Consider the following 20,814-nt stretch of genomic DNA (forward strand, 5'->3'; position numbering starts at 1 on the left):
TAGAGCTACAATGATACAGAAACTTTATATGTATATAATATATATGTATTGTATACATATACACTTTACGAATTCACCATATACTCCCATTCTGAGGGCTAGCTAGATTCCTTAAAATTAATTCATGTAAACTCAGATTTTCTTTTGTACATCATCATCTTCCTCATCATCATCACATAGTGCTTTCTGAAATACCATTTTTTTATTTATAATGCTGGTTATTAAGATGCAAATTCTTAAATATCTTTCTCAGAATTTTGCCTAAATAGAAATGTACTAGACACAACACTGATATATAGCCACATTTGTCAAACAATGGCAGTATGTAAGCTCTTAATGTTTTTTACTCTTAAAACAAATGAAATTGTTCAATCTAAAATGGTTGACTTTATGTTAAACATCAAAATCTTTCAATATCTAAATCTAATTTCCAGGCAAATTTTTCACTTATTTTTCCTGTATGTTTTTTCTTAAATACACTAGTAGTAATTTGATAAAGTGGCATTTTTAATATACTAATCAAAATTAGAGGTTATAAAACTAAAATTTTACAATAGCAAATTGTTAAACAGATTCAGCTTGTGACATTTTTACTTAAATTTGTTGGTGATTACAGCTGATGAGAAACATTAATAAATCCAATAACATTTTTCTACACGGCCATTTTGAAATGTCAGCCATTGCTAATCAATAGACTTCTTTTCTGACTGGTCACAGTAGCTCACAAAATGGTCACAATGACTAATTTTGAGATCTCTTTACAAGTCATGCCCATAAAAAGCTTAATCCAAATAGATACCAGTGTTGTACATTCATGCTTCTTCTCTAAGGAAGGAGCCAATTATATTATTGGCAATAGCTACATTTGTTTTTAAAATGCAAAATGGGAGCCTCTTTTAAATTAACATCTCCAAATTAAACTGCACTTAACTGCACTATCTCTGTCATTTAAACATGTCAACTCATAAACCCGACAAAGGACAAGTTGTATATGCAAATTTGTGACAGATGTTTATCAGTCACAGCTCTGAGGCATCACCTTTGACTTATAAGATACTTAGTGATTTTTTTATTAGCTCTAAAAATTTGCTAAAATTAATATACAAATAAAAAGTATAATCCTATAAAAATTCTAATAAAGTAGTCTCAGGAAAATAGTATTTATTTATTCTAATTTGAAGTTAAATATTAGTATAAAAATTCCCATTGACAAATGGGCTAAACCATCTTCTCGGAAGTTTTATTTGAAAGGCTTCTTCCAAAAAAATTAAAATTACTACAAAGCATAAATCACGTAAAACAAAATAATCCTTTCTGTTCATATTATCTTCTTTTACTTATAATTTATGAGAAAGAGATTGAGAGCTGCAATAAAGAATTAATATATTCATATTTAGCATTTGAAGAGATTAAGTCTATTTCAGATTTCAAAAAAAGTACATACTTATGTGGTTGTTTTTATACAATAGTTATTGCTGGATATGGTGGGTGATTTCTCGAGGAGAAATTAAATACAAATTAAAAGCTTCTTTGATCTCTGTACGACTGTCTGGTGAGGGAATCACATCCCCAAATGCGTGCTGACAGGATCTACCCTAACCCTCTGAAATGAGGCCCAGCAGGAGCCCCCCTGTCCAGGGGCTGACTCCTGTGGCACCCTCATTGTCCCCAACAGTGGCTTAAGGGCTAGTTGGTTAGTAGTGGCAGATGGTTTCATTTGTTCCACATTTTCACCCTTCACCAAAATTTAGGTGAATCTTGGTCAAAGATGAGAGGAAAGTACTGTTACTGCACCTGTTGCTTTTACTTCAAAAAGAACCAACTCCAGTTGGAAGAGAATAAGGAAAAATCTGTTCAATTTGGCTTTAGCTGGTCAATAAAACATTATAAGTAGGCTATCTGAGTACTTTGTATATGACTACACAAATTTTTCTATTAGTTGTCACATTTTCTTCTCTTCTTTAAAATTAATCTCATGAAGCTTTAAAAAATACATCTCATTGTTAAAGTATCCTTAAAAAGTATATAGTATATTTATAAATACATTAAGTTCCTTTACATATTTCCTGAATCATATGCAGTCAACTGCAAATATCTCAATATCAAAAAGAATCAAGGCATTAATACTGGAAAGGCTTAGAGTTTTATTCTTTTACCCTAAAACCAAGTTTTCTTAAAGTGATACTTTAAATAATATAGTACATGAATAATCTTATACACACCTGATTTATTATAGCTTTTGCTAAAACACAGTAACATAAGACCTAAGTTTTAAATCAAACAAATCAGTCATTTATACATTCTTATAAATACTTCATCAATAAATACTTGTCATGAAAATCACAACATATGCAAAGTCTGAAATAGCAAGTTTTACATATTGTTGAGATATATACAACTTCCTGACACCCATGGGCCGGTGGTTATACCTGCTCTATCACATGACAATCATTTAGTCAGTAATGCTTGAGGTGACCCCTGAAAACCATAAGGATGATTACTGCTGTTGTTTGCTAATTAAAAAATTACATATTTCCAATACTACTGCAACTCAATGCATTTCCAGAATGACTTAGAACTCCTTTAAGTGTATGTAGGTTAGACTCAATACTACAAATGTAAAATTCATTATCTTAAACCTATATTGTCCATACATGCAATGTATTTCTGATTTTAGCAAGGCATCTGAAGAATCTCTTAGAGCATTATGAACCAGATGGGGAAATTTGAGTTGGCTGACATTGAAAAAGGGTCGGTTTGTATTAGGTTGAGAAACTGAACCCACATGGTAAGGTCAGGTGAGTAGGTGTAGCTCTGCAGTTGTCTCACCAAGGCCTGGTCCCCAGTGAACTAGTTAGCATATCACACACAGAAGGCTTGCTCACCACTTCACGGAGGACGTAAAGCTGAAAGAATAACTAATCTACTGGATGGCAGAGAAAAAATTTCTAGTCCGAATGATTGGCTGAATCCAACAAGCCAGTAATCAAAAAGGATAAATATCAAGCCCTGTTCTAAATTGGGAAGACTTTAATTAACAGTACTTTATGTAAAAATGAGGAGTTTAGGTTATTTCGTATTTAGTAGCAGTCAAAAATGTAGGCTGCTTCCAAACAACCACCAATTTAATTTTAGAATTATGGACTCCAGATAAAGGGAAGTTATAGTCCCATAACACTTGCAGTGGTCTGCTAGTGGCAGTGTGGTCAGTTCTGGGTGTCAAGTTCTAAGGAACACCATTGACAAACAGGAGGGTGTACAGACAAATGAAGAGGGAAGTGTCTGGAAATCAGGTCGTAAGAAAAAAGAGAGGACATGGGAGAAATTCTCTCTCTCTCACTCTCTCACACACACAAACACATACCCCAAGCAAAATATGGAAGGAATGATAGTGTAAACAGTGAGCCCCACAACTGCACGGATGTGTGTGGTGAGAGAATCCTAAAGGTGACCCCCAACGAGTCACACTCTTGTATCGTCCCCTCCCCTTGAGTGTGGGCAGAGATCTGGAACTTGCTTCTAACCAGTCAAATATAGCAAAGTGGGTAAAAGACTGATCCAGAATCTAGCTACTAGATTATGAATTAGATTGTGAACTAGATTATGAAAAATTATTATATAGTTTTTCAACTATATGAGAATACAGCAAAAATGGGGAGAGGTTATTACATGGCACATGAATTACACTAATATTCTCTACACCAAATTCATAATAAAGCACTTAAACGACAATGTAAATTATTACACTTCGATTGACATTTGTAAATGTAAGCATTCATTTTATTAAAATGTTGTGTTAAAAATAAGGTAACAATTAGCTTATTTTAACTGTAAACCTAGAGAACTTCCAATAATCAGAATGTTTTAAATATAATTAAACAAGAAACTAAGACATACTCTAAGGAGATTTAGAGGATGACATTCAGCCCTCGGTTGTTTTGTGTATCCATCGGTTGAGCTGCTCCTGCACCACCTTAGTTCAGGCCTCATCAGCTGGTGCCCGGACCACCGCAACATCCTCCTCCTACCTGGTTTCCCGGCCCTCGTTAACTGTGTACCCCCACTTGCATTGACCCCCCAATATGTTCAGCACTTACAGCCAGTGTGTTTTGACTAATGGCAGTCAGATTATCAACTTACCAGGTTTAAAACTCTTCGATACTTCCCAATTGTCCTCTGAATACAGCAGCTCAGCCTGACACACAAAGCCTTTCATCATCTAGTCTGCGCCTTTAACATCATCTCTTGTCAGTCCTGGCCCCGCCCCATTCAATATTCAGTCACAGTGAACCACTTATACTTCACCCCAAATGCTATATCACCTCTTGCTCGCTCCCTCCCAAGCCTTGACTCCAGCTTGGAAAGCTTTTCTCTCCCCTACCTTTTGCCCAGCTAATTCCTTAAAGTTCAAAGATGCTCAACTAGTGTGTCATGAATCCCCCACATGGCCTCTCCCAGGCCTGTCTGGCTACACTGAAGACCGTGCTTCTGCAGGGCACACATCTGTGGCTCCACCACTGTACCACAAAGAGTGAATGCCACGTTCTGCACACTGTACAGTAAAACGTGCACCTTGACATCGAGCCAGGTCCTCTAAAAAATCATTTATTTACTGGAACGTGCAGAAATTTCCACGTGAAAATATGTAATTGAGGCAGACATACACCTTAGCATCACAAGTACCAATGTGCAAAGTGCTGTGCCCAGAGATGGCTGGAAGGTAACACTGTGGCAGTGATGACTACAGCCATTGTCCTGCTGAACCGTGGGCTGCATTGCTGGTATTTTCTTTACAGACTGTTTCCTATTTTTCAGAAGTTCTCTTCCCTAATCCCTAAGCCAGTCGGTAAATTTATCACGAGAAAATAATGAGTGAGGCATTAGCAATGATACTTGTGCAGGTAATAATGGCAGTAACAAGTAATGTCAAAACAAATTCTAAAAAACCCAAATTTACCATGAGAAATAGCTTTCTATGAATAACGCATTCTATAGTGTATTGTATACAGTGAAAAACACAGAAGAGTAAAAATGTCATTTTATGATAAATCGTACACATCTTACAACAAAACATCAAAATTATTTTAGGTGATGGATGGTAACAAAATCAACACAACTGAAACACTGTGATAAAATTCAGGTGGATGGGGAGGCTCGGGGCACCTTAACTGATTCTCACTTTTTCTTCTAGGTGCTCCCAAATCATATTTTAACATTCACTGCAGATTTTTGCAATATCTGAACAGTATAGTAACCAGCTTAGAGTGTCTTATATCCAGTTTACTCTCATTTTGAAAAACAAAGTATTTTGTCCATCTGCAGATTTTTACGTTCATTCTTCATACTTTCTTTTTCAAAATTAACCAAAAGAGTGACTGTTACCACAGCAGCAAGTTTTCATAACCCTTCAATGCAGTCACGAGATCGTGAGAAAAAACTAACTTAAAATACCTTACGTTTTCTTTACTCCTCTACTCACGTCAACTAAGCGTTTTTAATGTCTCTCTCTCCCTGTCTTTCATCTTATAGACACCATCTCAACCCTGGCGGAGCTCTGTCCCCTTTGACTTTCTCTTCTTTGGAACACAGCTAGGAAACAGAAGAAGGGAAGGCGGGTGGACAAATCACACACTCTGCTTGTTTCCAGTTTATTCTGGCTTGGACTTCGTGGCATTATTTTATGTCGCCCTTCACTACTACCTTCGGTTATGTGCCACCGTGTTCTACTTTAAAAATTTTTTTGTTTTATATTTAATTTTTAATTTGCGAAACTATACATTGTTTAAAGACTCAAAGAGTTCTACAAGTTACATAAAAAAGCAGCAATCCCATCCCCATTTTACGCTCTGCAAAAACCACTTAAGACTCTTTTTGAAAATTCTGTGTTGCTACTTTCTAATTTATCAGTTTTAGGTCTGTCGTTCTTTAGGCTTATAATTCCCCACTATGGTCATAAATACTGGGTTCTCCTTCACGTATACATGACTTATTTGCACATCTATCTCTCTCTCCTTCCCATTCTCTCCTCTGACACACACACACACCCATATTTACTCACATACCACATTCACACACTGTCTTCTGCTTTCTTCCTCTGCCTCCCAATTTATTATATCATATTTCTTATTAAAACTACAATATCATAATCAACCTTTATATTTTTATAATAATGTGCATGCTATTCATAGCCCAACCATGTGGCTTACCAATCATGAGAACTTTTTCAGTATTACTTTTACCCCCTCCTTACAGTTAATAATTGTCTTTGTTGTTGTTGTTTACTTGGTTTTCTACAGGTTTCGATAAGTTACCTGCAAATTCTCACCAGCTGTGTAAATCTAGAATATGAGGAAGCAAGCTAGGGAGCAGACATCAAGCCCAGCCTGGTGAGTAAAACAGTTAGGTGCTGCCAAGTATCTGGAACATACATAGTTCAGTGCATTTGAAGAAGCCTTAGTAAAATTAACCCCATCAGTGTGAGACTCTTCCCATGAGGGGCTGCTAGACCTTCAAATACAAATGCTTGTTTCCCAGAATTCTCTTCTCCGTGTGACTCTCTGGATGGCTAGGTTCCTGAGGTTATGTTCCTAAGGAGTGGACTCACGAGACAGTGGGATAGGGTTTGCAAGCATGAAACTGGGAGCCAGGCTTTATAAACTCGGTTACCTGGATCACTGGGTCCCAAGCTTCCTCTTTGCTGCTACTCCATAATGTGGTGGAGCGCCTCCTCTACCAGTTCCTGATAAAAGCATGGGAGGTGCATTTTTTTTGTTTGTTTGTTTGAGATTAGCATTTCTGAAAATGTCTTTATTCTACTCTCACGTTTAATCGATATTTTGGTGCGGTATACTTTGTTCTACTTTTGAACATACCCCTTTTAAAAATTGAGTTAAAAAGTAAGCATCCTTTGCAAGTATGAGAGCTTCAATAAATACTTCTCCTTTTTCCTTCTTGGCAAGGCTACTGATGATAGTATAGTGAAGATATTTTTTTTATCCTTTAGGATTTATCATATTAAATATGCTTTTATAAATCTAGCAGTGATTCCCAACTAAATGGTTACATCAGAATCTTCAGAAACTCTTTCTATATCATTCTCTCCCTCCCATTCCTCACTGATCACCACTGGCCAGATCTGAATATGCAAATTACTTCTCCCTTGGCTATCATAAATATAAATAAATATCTTTTTTTAAGGCTGTTATTATTTCTATTTCATCAAATGATTCATTCTTCTTGGTCAGATTCCACTCAGACAAAAAAAGGAAAAAAAATAATCAATATAAAAGTCTTTAAAAATATATAATAATTCATCTATATTTCATAAGCTAGGTTTTAGAAATTTTTGAAAATTTGCATGGAACTTTGAATGTAGCTTATTTCTATAAAGTATAAATTTGTCTAAAATTTATTTCCATGGGAGTGATGATCAAATTACCTAGAATAAACATCATCAAGTCATCTAGAAGAACTGATTTATAAGTTAGTTGCAAACCATTTATTCTATTTATTAAAGCAAATCACTTAAGGATGATAGTAGTGATAAGGATGGGGGCAGGAAAGAAGAGTCACATAACATTTCTTGAGCACTTATTATGTGCCAGTTCCTCTGCTAAGAAGGCATGCATCATCTAATTCTCCAATCTTACTATCCTCATATTTCAGGTGAGAAAATTGAGGCTTGGCATGGTCAGGTAACTTGCAAAAGGCCACACAACAAATAAGCAAGGAAGCTGACCTCTGAACACAATGGAACAATACAGCCTGTGTTGCAACAATAAATATTTTTAAATATTTTAATTACATATTTACTATTGCAAACTGGCTTTTCATCTAGTTGATTTTAATCTGTTTTTTACATCACAGTAACATGAGTTTATTAAACCTTCATGAATAATACTTCTTCAGGTAAAAATGTCCCAACAAACGATAAACACAACCAGTCATCAGTCTTGCCCTTTACAGCATAAACTTCACCCTACCCTCAGCGCCTATTAAGTGCTCAACACTTGGTAGGTGCTTAGAAATACCTACTAAATGAAAAGAAACACCATGGGAGTAGAATTAAGTACATTAAGCATGAAGCCAATACATTCCACCAACATTTAAACTCCTTCTATATCTGTTTAACAACCCTTTCTTTAAAGTAACAGGATGTAAAATCTGCTATGCTCCACAGGAACATGTCTGACCTGATAATAGACCCTGAATGGTTCTGCCAGTCCCTCAGCTCCAGCCAGGCCATCCTTCTCAGCCCTCCAGAATCTTTGTTTCAAAGTCTCTAAACTTACAGTGTTAGCTCAAAAGCTTTTCCCATGTCTGTCCACCTCCGCCACAAATGCAGGCTTACCTCATATGTAACGTCTACCCTTAACTAATCTCCAGTGCTTGGAATTCTCTTATCTAAAGTCTATCGTATGTACATGTATGTCGTGCATGTATGTTGTATATGTGTGTGTGTGCAGCTTTGTGTGAATATATAGCCCCACTTAGACCACCAGCTTTTTAACTAAATGCTTGCTGTATTAAATCCTCCCTAGAATGTGTTGATAGGAAAATACAAGATGCATATTAAGGTTTTTGTTGAATTAAATGAAATATTCCTTACACTTCTTTTAGGTGGTACCAATGACATTGAAAAAAATATTATACAAGAAGGACAAAGAGGAAGTAGCTGGTTCAGTTTCCCTGAATCTCTTTAAGTAACCCATGTTTATTTAGGATATATAGTTATTAAAAGAATAAAGATGGCTAAGTATTCTCACTTGATTTTTATCCTACCTATAAGGGAAGGCTCTTCTTTCGGTATGTCACATGAGAGAAAATACATTTAGGTTCATGATTATCTTTACTTCAAATAGTAAACATTAACTATCATTTGTGATCAAAAATTTTAAGTTAAGACTAATAGAAGCCTTTGTACTTGACAATTAACTTTAATCCAAGAAATCATTTGGGAAGTCAAAGATGCTAGTCAATTTAGTTATCTTTTTGTATATTAAAAGTGGCTATAAAGTATCAGGAAGAACTCTTCAAAACCCCACATCTGCTTTAAAATCTGTTTTCCCCTTTAACAAGGTTTGCACAGTAAAAGTAATCATTAACAGGTATGACAAAGTCTGTGAATTATGAGACACTGTTGTCATTACTTTTGTGAATTACAACTTTTGGTCATATGGGTTTGTTATCAATTATAAGGGCAATTCATGTAATATACAGATATACAATAGTGTACCACAATCTAATACCATTCATTCTTATTCATGAGGTATTATTACATAGCTCATAAAAAGCCAAACCTGAAGTTCACCCTGAAAGTTACCCATTCACATGAAAGGCTTTTTTTTTTTTTAGCAGCCCTACATTCTTATCTAAGTATCTCTGTTTCTTTTTTCTATTTACTCTATCAAAAAGAATATATAATATTAAATCTGAAAATCAAACCTTAAGCCTTTGTAATCTAATATCATATATGTGCTGGTATATTTACGTGCATAATTTCACATGAACATAGAATAATTCTATCTAGAAAATATATAAAATTATCTTCCTATATTATCTATGTTTATTTTTAAAGAAAACAGGAAGTCTTGTCTTCACATTTTAAATATTTCCTTATGCTTTATAACACACTAAACTACATTAAAATTAAAATAGATGATTCTATATCACACAAAGAGAAAATGATTTGTCAGAATGAACATATTTATCTTCTTATAAAACTCTTTTTAAATCATACGGTTTTGAACAAATTACTTCCATGTAAAAGCACAAGATCTAGAGGCACATGGCTTGGATTCAAATACTGACTTGCCATTTCCTATCTGGAAAGTTACTTAGCCATTCTATGCCTCATTTTCCTCTCTCGTAAAATGGAAGTGAGAATGAAGATTTATCACAATGAGTTGTTGTGAGGATTAGAGAGCCCAGAGCACAGCCTGACATATATTAGATATTCAATAAATGCTAATGAGTTATTGTGATAGTTATTATTTGAAGTCCCAGATTTTTAAATGTGTTCTCTTAGACGAGTTTGCTAAGATAATGTCCATCACTATTTATTCGACCAATTTCTTGCAGAAGTATTACATGCAAACAGACTACACATCTATGCAAAAAAAATAAAAAGTGCTATTATTGGAAAATATCATTATGACAGATTTGGTGCCAATGTGACAGTTGATTAATTCATGTTACGGCACCTCTGATACTTCACAATGTTTAATTCATTCAATTACACAAACACTTTCTCAGTCAAAATACACTGATATAAAGTAGACTTCCTATTTATAAAAGTCTAAAAATTTTTTAAAGAGAAACAACATTCAAATGGTATTTATTAGCCATCTTTTGTCCTTGTTTTTGCCTCTTTTTCTTTTGTGCTTTTTCTTAGGCAAGTCACTCCAGTTCAAGCCTTTAAACATAACCCTGAACACATTAAATTGGAGTGTACACTATGTACACCATCACACAACACGATTCCACACTCTCATTCCACAGTGAGTTTAAATGTCACACCTCCTGGAAAAACTCAAGATTCCTCTCCTTCCTCTGAGCATCTCCCTCTCCCAGACCGGCCACCTTGCTTATCCTGCAATGGGCCACCCAGCCACAGAGGCATCTCCTGGAGAACAGCAACTCTGGTATCTCTAGCTTTATGTATGCTTTGCAATCAGGCGGAACTCACTCCAATTCCCAGATCTAACGCTTATTAAGTATGTGACCTTATAAAAGTGACCTCTCTGACCTTGTTTCCTCATCTGCAGCTGGAAAACTACTGGTGTCCACTTCAAAGAAATGTAGTAAGAGTCAAGAGTAAAGTGTGTGGACGTCGTAAGTTGTCAAAAGATGTTACTTTCAATTTTTCTTACCCTTCTCTATTTTTCCTTTTTTCTGTAACACTTCTCATCTTTTTTATTTTAACAAATTACATTTAAATTTTCCAAAAAATTAAACAAAGCCATCCGATTCATACATCATTGATGCTTTTGTTGTAGGCAGTCGAATCTGTCAGCTGTGCTGCTGATCTACTATCGCCCTCTCTCTTTTTGACAATGTCAGTGACTCTTGACCCTTTGTCACTATTATGTGGTCAGTTTGTGTCCTTCCAATATTGAACAAGAGGCAGGACACTGCAGTATGACCCTCAGAAGAATATAGTGACTTTCTTAAACAGAACCATGCAGGCTTGTGAATAAAAGCCTTCCAAAATTCTTTTTAACCTGCAACTAGGGGGAGGTTTTAAAATACAACATTTTAGGGATGTATATAGCTCCATCCTCACTCAGAATGCCATCCTTTACCATGATGAAAACTACATAAAGATAATTAACAAAGTCACCAAAAGGTCTACCTTAAAAAAATAGATAACTTATCTAAAATTTTTTCTGTGTAAGTCAGGTTTAGTGAGATTTATTCTATTAATATAATTATGACCTATTAATATTATAATGAAAATAAGAACACATTATTTACAAATATTGGTTATATATTATGTTTATATAAACATTTAAATTATAATACTAAAAATAAAAGTATACATATAAAAGCAAACACAGGTTTATAGCAATATTCTGTGACTTTGAAATTATAAGTCATCTAGAAACAATCTTAATGCTTTTATTTAACTTTAAAGAAAATACTATTACTATTGTTAAAATAAATTTTAAATATAGAGGATTGCAAAACCTGAAGCAGTTCCCTTAAAAAGAAAGTATATTCCCCTGCATACTGTACAATATAAAAAATAAATATTTTAATACTTTTACTACATTAAAAACTATTAATCTGCAAAAATAGCTAAAATAGCTTTGATATGTAATTTAAAACATGTGGTTAAAGAAAAGAATTTGATAAACCTTAAGATAGAATGCTAAGTAAAACCGAGTGTGTGTGTTGACCAAGGCACACTGTGGCATTACTTTGTGGAGCCGATCAATAGATATTAGCTTTAAAAAAAAAGAGATATAGAAAGAAGCTGCAGTGTATTTTTAGAATGACAGTGAGAAGGTTTAAATTGTCTCAATCAAGACTCAATTTTTTCTTCTCAGTTTTTCTAGCTGTTCTCTTCCAGTTAAGACTCTTCATTTCAAATAAACTTAATTAGTTCCAATTGATCATAGCCAACACCGTTTTATCCATGGTTCTTTTATAAGGCAAACACTAACAAAGACTGCTAGGCACAGATTCAAGTGCCATAAGACAACATTCATACCTCATTCAATTCTCACCCAAAGGAAAAATTTCAGAAAGATATTCTGCCAATGGCAAAAGCACTAAGTTATACTTCATATTTTAATTGCTATCTTGGTAGGTTGTTTAACTGAGTTAATTAAAGAATTAAGTTCCAGATGACTACAAATATAAAATTAATACAACTATGCAAATTAGCCTAACTATAGCCATCAAATAAGAATCTATTCAAAAAAAGGAAAATAGCTTTCATGATATGATTTCTATTTATTTTATGAGGAAATATTATTAGAGCAATTCTTTCCAAATAAGTTGAAAAAAAAAAGATTTTTCAAAGTGAATGGCTAATGTGACCTGTTTTCCCTTTTGTATTTGTGCTCTACAATTCTGGCTATCCCCAAATAAGATTATTGTGCTTGAAACAGGTTTTTCTCTATGCATCTACCATATTTTTCATAATGCAATTTATATAGGATTCTAGTCAATAAAAAGAAATATGGTTTTCTTCTAAACCCTCCCAAAAATCTATACCACATCTTAATCAAGTCACACAATCTAAAGGTAACCTGAACGGCCTACAGACTGCAGCATGCTAGTCGCTTTGACAACATGTGAAGGAAGCCTTTTTTTAGTTATTTAAATTCTTTGGATATTGACCATTCTTGCCTCTAGTATCCATGGCCTGCAATGAATAAATCAACTGATAAAGCCATTCGTCACATATGTTTAACTGAACTTCTTACAGATTAAAATATACTTTGTGCAGCATTAATTGACTCTCCAAAACTAGATTTTCATTTTTAAGCTTCTTGATTTTTTTTTTTAAACAATCAAATAAAAGCACACTCATGTGCTACAATGCTGTCTTATGACTTTGGTGGTGCATAATTCAAAATTTCAATGTGCTGATTTAATAATGCTTATTTGAGTGCTCGAAAATTTCTTTTATTCCAGAATGCAAGTTGAGTTAGTCTTTTTTCTATAAATTAATCACTACTTTTTATAGACAGGAGGCCTTTAAAATTTACAAGAAATTAAAATGTAACAAAACATTTATAACACCATAAAATAAAGCGATAAAAATAGACTAAAACAAAAACTAGTTTAAAAAATCTGCAAATAATTTACTTTAGTAGCTACTGAAATAAATTCCACAATTGTGACGTGCAAATGACGTTCAGAAAAGTTGAACGTTTCTGAAATAATGTATATTTAAGGCGGATGATTTTAATCAATGAACTGATACATTAAAAATAACTTAAAAATAACAAGTAATAGCCATCACCATCGTCTCATTTTTCCTGAAAACCAGATGCTCCCCAACTTAGTCAACTACTTATTGGCAGCAGTGGCACAAGCTATGGGTTTTGTGATACAGGCTTTGTAAATTTTCAAGGGAGATCATTAGGCTTCTTCCCAGTGAAGACACTTTAAAGGCATTCAGATGGTAATAGTAAAGAACCTGCAACACAGAGCTTTAACAGAAAAAAAATGCTTCTGTTTTTTTCTCCCTTTAATTTTTGTTGAAAATGTTACTGGTATTTTCTGGGCATGCTTCTTTTCAAATTATTGATTACTATTAAGTTAATATTTGTTGCTTCATAATAATTATAGATGTGTATCATCAGATTTTACATTTTAACCAACCTCATCAAAAAAACCCACAAAAGTTTATCATCTTAACACCAAAAAAAACCTATACTAGGTTGTTTCTATCTACTGTGCACTGGAAGAAATTGAGCCGAATGCTTTTGTGGATCCAGTAATTGGAACTGCTTTAAGTCTATAAAAAGATAGGCTAGGCTGAACATAGGTGCTGTACAGCTTTCCTAAATTTTACTTTATGTCTAGTTATGTGACAAATAACATAGATAAGAATGTTCAATACTCGAGCAATGTAGATAACTTAAAAGCAGCATTTATTTCTATAATATAGGTACAAAGTATATCTGAAAGTTTCCTTACGTAGCCTATATTGCATATATCACTATTACATCTTACCCTATAATTGCAAAACCTTTCATAACATGATAGGTGTATTCCTTAACAAGTTCCAAGGCTTTAGTAATTATCCTAGCCTCTGAATTAGAGGGTCCCCAGAAAATCAAATGCATAGCCGGCAGGTTCATTGTTACAGCAACAATGAGCAAGCCAAATAAACATTTCCTCTCCTTTACAGTTCAAGATCAAAAAGGACACTAAACAGTCCTATAAAACTAAACACTCCATCGATGCAGGTTTCCATCCTTTCCATCAACATATTTAGTCCCATTATAAATGACCTAAAAGCATTTTCCAATATTGGACAAGGCTCATCCAGGTAATGTTAAAGATGCCTCCTTACCGGTCGTGATGTCATCATCTACGAGATCATGCTCTTCCTCTTGGACTTTGGCTTCTGGCCCCGAGGTAGTATCAGGAGCCGTGGTGACTGTCTGCATGGCTTCTGCTGAGACCCCAGCTAAAACAAATGAGCATTGCAAGGTTTAATTTTTAAGATCTGTAAGAAAGGTAGATCTAAACTCTTAAACTCTTAAATCTTTTTTGCTTACTGGCTGCAAATGCCATACATTTAAAAAAATATAACATATTCACCAAATTTAGAAAGAGACACAAAGTAATGAATCAAACATTCATGTGTGTTCTGTTTCTTTAGATGTACATATACATACATGGGTGCAAACAAAATTGACTTTTTTCACTAAGATCTGGGGAAAACAGAAAAATGATTAAATAATATTTTTACTTGAAGTAAAAATGTTTTTACTTGATTCCTTTCAACAATTTTGCTACAGTTATTTTAGCTGATTTAGACATAATTATGCTCAAAAAAGAAAAAAACCTAGACGTGAAGGACTAATTTAAAATTTACTCTCTTTGATATTAGTTTGCTTATAATTTGGAGCTGGGAAGAAGGATGGTGACAAAAGAGGGATTTGTGCCCTGGGTCAATGTAAGAGACCTGACATGCATTGCAGAAAGAGTATAACATGTCCATCTATGAAGAAATTAGATATTACCTCAGATAATTATCACACTGAAAGAACCTAACTGAAGCAGACAGGTGAACTAGATCAGGGTTCCAAAAGCTTCCATTCTGTAAAATCACCTGAGAACTTAGTAGTTCATACAAATATCTTTTCCTGACTCACGGTCTTCTCATCCCTGATGATTTATTTTGTTGTCAATTTATATCTACCACATTATTTCTAAATAGGCAATGAAGAGTAGGGTGACTCAATATTTTTCTTATGGTTATCAACAGATACTGCTTGATCATGGCATATAAAAATCTCACTGTTGGAAGTTACTTTAGGAGGTGAATCTTCTAATCAAATCTTCTTAATAAGTACTTCAATAACTGCATGTATAGTATCCATCAAAATTTAAAAACCAAAAGCTACAAATACGCAAGGATTTCTTTTTTTCCAACGTGTATTAATTTAAACACTTCTCTGTAAAATTCCACCTTGCTGCCTCTGGTTTATGAAAGGCACCAAGATAGGAAGAATCTTAGTCATTAACCACCATGAGTGATCCAGAACTCGATCTATCAGGAGACAGCTCCACGGCCTAACACTTTAAGTTTGGGGAAGAGAATATACCATGTTGTACTACCACTATGTTCAGAATTGCTACTACAAAAAAGTGAACAGTGCTATATCAATGGCCCCTGCTGAATGCAAAATGACAATGCCATCCCTTTGCAGTAACATTTTGTTGTCGGATTTTCAAGATAAAATATTAAAATAATAGAGAGGGATTACTAGAAATGTAGTATTAATTGCTTAAGTAAAATAATCGCAAAGAGGATATAAGAAAGTAAAGGCCACATTCCTAAATATTTATTGCTTAAATATAAAATCAAAGATCATTATTAAATCAAAATATAAATCTCTGAAGTCTCTCAATATTGTTCCTTGCTTAACCCTTGATAATTTTGAAAATGATCAGAGAAACAGGGAAAAGATATCAAGAAATAGTTTGGATAGTAACATTTATCAGTAGTATTTTTCTTTCCTGTAAAATTAAAAGGTTCCATGAAAATAAAGCTGGCATTTATGTAGCAACCAGTTTACAAATCCACTTAAATTGATCTCTTTTAATCAGAGAGGTTAAGTAATTGCTCAAAATAGCACAGGTACTAAATTCGAGAACCAGAACTGCCATGTAGGTCTTTTGATTTCAAACCCCAATATCCTTTGATCACCAAGTCCTTCCAGGGGCAGAGTTCCAGGATAGGAGGTATGACAGAACACTACAGCATAACCATGACAAATCATGAAATAATATAATACTCAATATAAATATTGTCAAGCCTTCCATGGAGTTCTTGGGCTATATGAGGTAACAGTTCAATTGAGAGAGTTCAGTACTTTGGGACAGAGCTTAAGGAACAAACATGTATACCTCAAAGTAGCCAAGGTTGAAAGACCACGTAGCTATTCTGAAATTGAATCTTTGATTGCTGCTTTCAAAGTAACGGGTATAAAATCCTTTTTCTCTTGACAGAAAAAATGAAAATACAAAGACTAAAAGAAAACTACAAATCAATATCTCTAATAAATATAGTCTCAAAAATCCTCACCATAATATAAGCAAATAAAATTCAGTAACATATAAAAAGAATTATACACCATAAGTTAGGTTTTTTCCAAGAATGCACGTCTGATTATATATTCAAAAATCAATCAACATAATCCAAAATCTTAAGCTAAAAAAAAAAAAAATCATATGATCATTTGAAGCATTTGATAAAATTCAACGTCACAATTAAAAAACTCAGAAAAATAAGAATAAAGGAGTTCCTCAACTTAATAATGAAGAGCATTTACTAAAAATCTATAGCTAATATTATATTTAATAGTGAAAGACTGACTACTTTCCTCTTGTGGTCAGGAATAAAGTAAAGATGTCCACACTAGCCACACTTATTTATTTTTAATATTATATTAGTTTTAATATAATATTTATAATATTATATTAGTTTTAGGTGTACAACATGGTGATTAGACATTTACATAACTTATAAAGTGATCGCCCTGATAAATCTAGTACTCATCTGACACCATACATAGTTATTATAATATTATTGACTATATTCCTTATGCTGTACTTTACATCCTCATGACTACTTTTTAACCACCAATTTGTACTTCTTCACTCCTGCCCCATTTTCACCCATCCCCTCAACCCAACTCGCATCTGGCAACCACCAAAATGTTCTGTGTATCTATGAGTATGTTTTTGTCTTATTTGTTCGTTTTTTTTTTTTTTTTTTGTTCTTGGCCCCTTTTATTTAACATAGTGTTGGAAGTTCTAGCCAGTGCAATAAAGCAAGAAAAGGAAACATATACTGTTTGGAAAAGATGAGGTAAACTGACCCTATTTAAGGATAAAATGATCATCTACATAGAATATACAAAGGAATCTAAAAACAAGAAAATTGAACTAATGAGTACAGCAAGGCCTCAGAATACAAGAAAAAAATATTTTAAAAAATCAGTCATATTTCTATATGCTAGCCATGTGAACACCTTAATTTTAAAAAAAATGCTAATAATAATGGTTCAAAAACTGAAATATTTAGATGCAAATCTTAAAAAAAAAAACATACAGGACTTGTATGCTGAAACCTACAAAACATGGATGAAAGAAATCAAAGAAGATCTAAATATATGAAACAGAGAGCCATATCATGTTAATGGGTTAGAAGAATCAACATAGTAAAGATATCTATACTCCACAGACTGATATACAGGTTTAATGTAATTCCTATCAAAACCCCAGCACAAATTTTTTAGATAGAGATGAAATTATTCTACAATTATATGTATAGACAAAGAAATTAGAATAGCTAATAGAATTTTAAAGAAAAAAATAAGGTAGGAAAAATGAGTCTGCCCCATTTCAAAACTTATCATATAAAGTTATTAAAACATGTGGCTTTTGGTTAGTAGATGCACACAAATAGGCCCAACTGGTATTTGACAGGTGTAAAAGCAGTACAATGGAGGAAACACAGTCTCTTCAACAAATGGGCTGCTGCCACTGGATGTTCATAGATAAAAATACAAACTCTGACCTAAGGCTCACTCCTAATATAAAAATTAACTAAAAATGAATCATGGACTTAAATGTAGAACAAAGAAATATAAAGTTTTAGAGAAATAAAAGAAGAAAATCTTTGAGATCTAAAGCTAGACTTGATACCAAAAGCACAATCCATAAAAGGAAAAAAATTGGTAAACTGGACTTCATCAAAATTAAAAACTTTTATTCTAAAAAAGGCCCTATTAAGAGGATAAAAAGACAAACTACAAACTGGGAGAAGATTCACAAATTACATATCCAACAAGAGACTAGTACCTAGACTATATAAGGTACTCTCAAAACTCAACAGCAAACAGTCTGGCAGTTCCTCTAAAGGTTAACCACAGAGTTATCCCATGACTCAGCTACCCACTCCCAGGGAATAAAAACCTGTGTCCACACAAAGACTTGTACATGAGTGTTCACAGCAGCATTGTTCATAAAAGCCAGAGTGTTTAAACAATCTGAATGTCCATCAACTGGTGAATAAATGTAAAATGTATCACAAATATTTTAGAATCATGAAAGTAAGCTGTATCTTGATTGTGGGAGTGGAAATATTACCATTCGCATTTGTTTAAAACTCATAAAATTGTACACTAAAAAGAGTCAATTTTACTGTATAAATTATGCCTCAATAAACCCAACTTAAAAAAAAGATACAATCAAAGGTACTACATATCACTGTCCTAAAGAAAATTGAGGATTTTGAGGATTATGCCAGAATACAATGCTATTTCAATGAAACACAAAGACTAGAAAAATTGTTTATTTTCTTCCTAGTATAAAAAACTAAATTATCTGAAACATAAAAATCACTTCATCACTATCCACTATCAATAAGATAATACAATATTCCTGAGAAATATGAAGAGTCCACATAGAAAATACATGGAACCTTCAGTTTCTTGCACATTGATAGTCAAGATTATAAATATCAATTCTTTATATGGTGTTACTTTGCTTTTCTCTTACATATTTGATATAAGGAAACTTACTTGTCAAACTGTGCTATAAAATCAAAGCCTTATTTACTTTCTGAGTATCGCCATAATATCTGGCAGTAATGAACATCTCATAAAAGTTCAATAAACACATTTTGAATAGAACTGAATACCTTCAATCCCATGACACAAATTATGTTATTAAATATATTAGAAAACAATAAGTGTGCTTTGGGGAAAGATATACAATAAAAAGGTACAATAAAGAGATGATAAAGAGATAAAGTAAAGGGATACAATAAAAATACACGAAAAATTAATGGAAAGAAGTGAGATACTTAAAAAAACAGTTAGTTTCCAAATACAGGTTTTACAAAATAAAAAAAATGAATGTACATTATACCATACAATAGGTGTGTCTATAAATGGGTTCTATATTGTGAATCAGGAAGAAAATAAAGGGAAAATGGAAAGAAGCAGAAATTGGGTATGAGTTAACTCTGGACATGGCAGAGAAAGGAACCTGAGTGTATGGGGTGGGGGGGTCTGTGGCTAGTGGCAGAAGAAAGAAATGGAGGACGGGGAAGACTATTTTGAGACCTTCATGCCATCTAGATTTCCAAATACTCAGATCACTATTCATGGTGTGCGCACACACACAAACAAATTTCCAGTTTGCATGCAATAATTTTAATTGCTTTAGAAAAACTTTTTTTAAATGTAAATATAGAAATGCAGTTTTCAAAATTAGTGTAATAAAACTGCACTTGCATCTCGCCATCAGTAAAATCAGGTACATTATTCTAAAATTTATCTTTCAAAAGTTTGTAAATTACCATTATAATCATTTTTCTACTGCTGGCTAGTATCTGAGTAGGATAATATGAACTCAGAGACTTCAGTGTCATGTGATTAACTTAATAATCAGAGATTAAATACTAAATTTTAATAGAGTAACATTTAAAATTTAGCACTTTAACCGAAACTGGAATATAAAACCATTTGAGTTCATTATAATTTTATTATGTCATTGAAGATTAGATAGAAGCAGTAAACAATATTGTTAAGATGCTGAAAGAAAAACATATACCATAATATTTATAAATATTAACAAAAATTATGTTTCTCATTCTCATAGTAATATAGATTTTCCCTGAGATTAAAAACGAACCTAAAATAGCAGGTATGTTTTATTTTATCAGTTTCTCACAACTGTGGTTTTCCAATCGTCCAATTAAAATAAACTAGAAGCAATAATCTGATAGGAACATTTACTTTGAATAAAGAAAAATTTAACAATAAGGAAGGCAGAACGTGCGTATCTAGAGTTTGTTTTCAGGCAGAAGGCTTTACGTTATTGGAAGCAGATCTCTGCAGTGACTGACCACATTGCCCCACATTCTCCGCAATCCTATGACAGACAGACGGCCTGCCTCGCATTAATTCACTTCACACCACTTCTATCGATCCACAGCCGGTTCCTTAGTCTCTCTGCACACATTGCCTGTCTGGCTGCCTATATCCACATCAGCACATACACACAAAGGCCAGAGAAAGATAACCTTTTGCTTTCCATTAAAGACAC

The 20,814-nt window shown here is 33.5% G+C and overlaps 1 protein-coding gene across 4 annotated transcripts in view; it reads right to left on the reverse strand.

Annotated features, from left to right (window-relative positions):
• The window catches only part of WDR7 (WD repeat domain 7), a 278,744-nt gene that overhangs the window by 139,587 nt on the left and 118,343 nt on the right, over positions 1-20,814 (reverse strand). For all 4 annotated transcript variants that reach the window (XM_039840991.1, XM_039840990.1, XM_039840984.1 and 1 more), the window contains one exon: positions 14,537-14,653. In XM_039840991.1, coding sequence (XP_039696925.1) covers positions 14,537-14,653 — 117 coding nt within the window. The remainder of the gene's footprint in view (positions 1-14,536; positions 14,654-20,814) is intronic.

The sequence above is a fragment of the Pteropus medius genome, unplaced genomic scaffold (genome assembly GCF_902729225.1).
Source record: "Pteropus medius unplaced genomic scaffold, Ma_sr-lr_union100, whole genome shotgun sequence".
NCBI lineage: Eukaryota > Metazoa > Chordata > Mammalia > Chiroptera > Pteropodidae > Pteropus > Pteropus medius.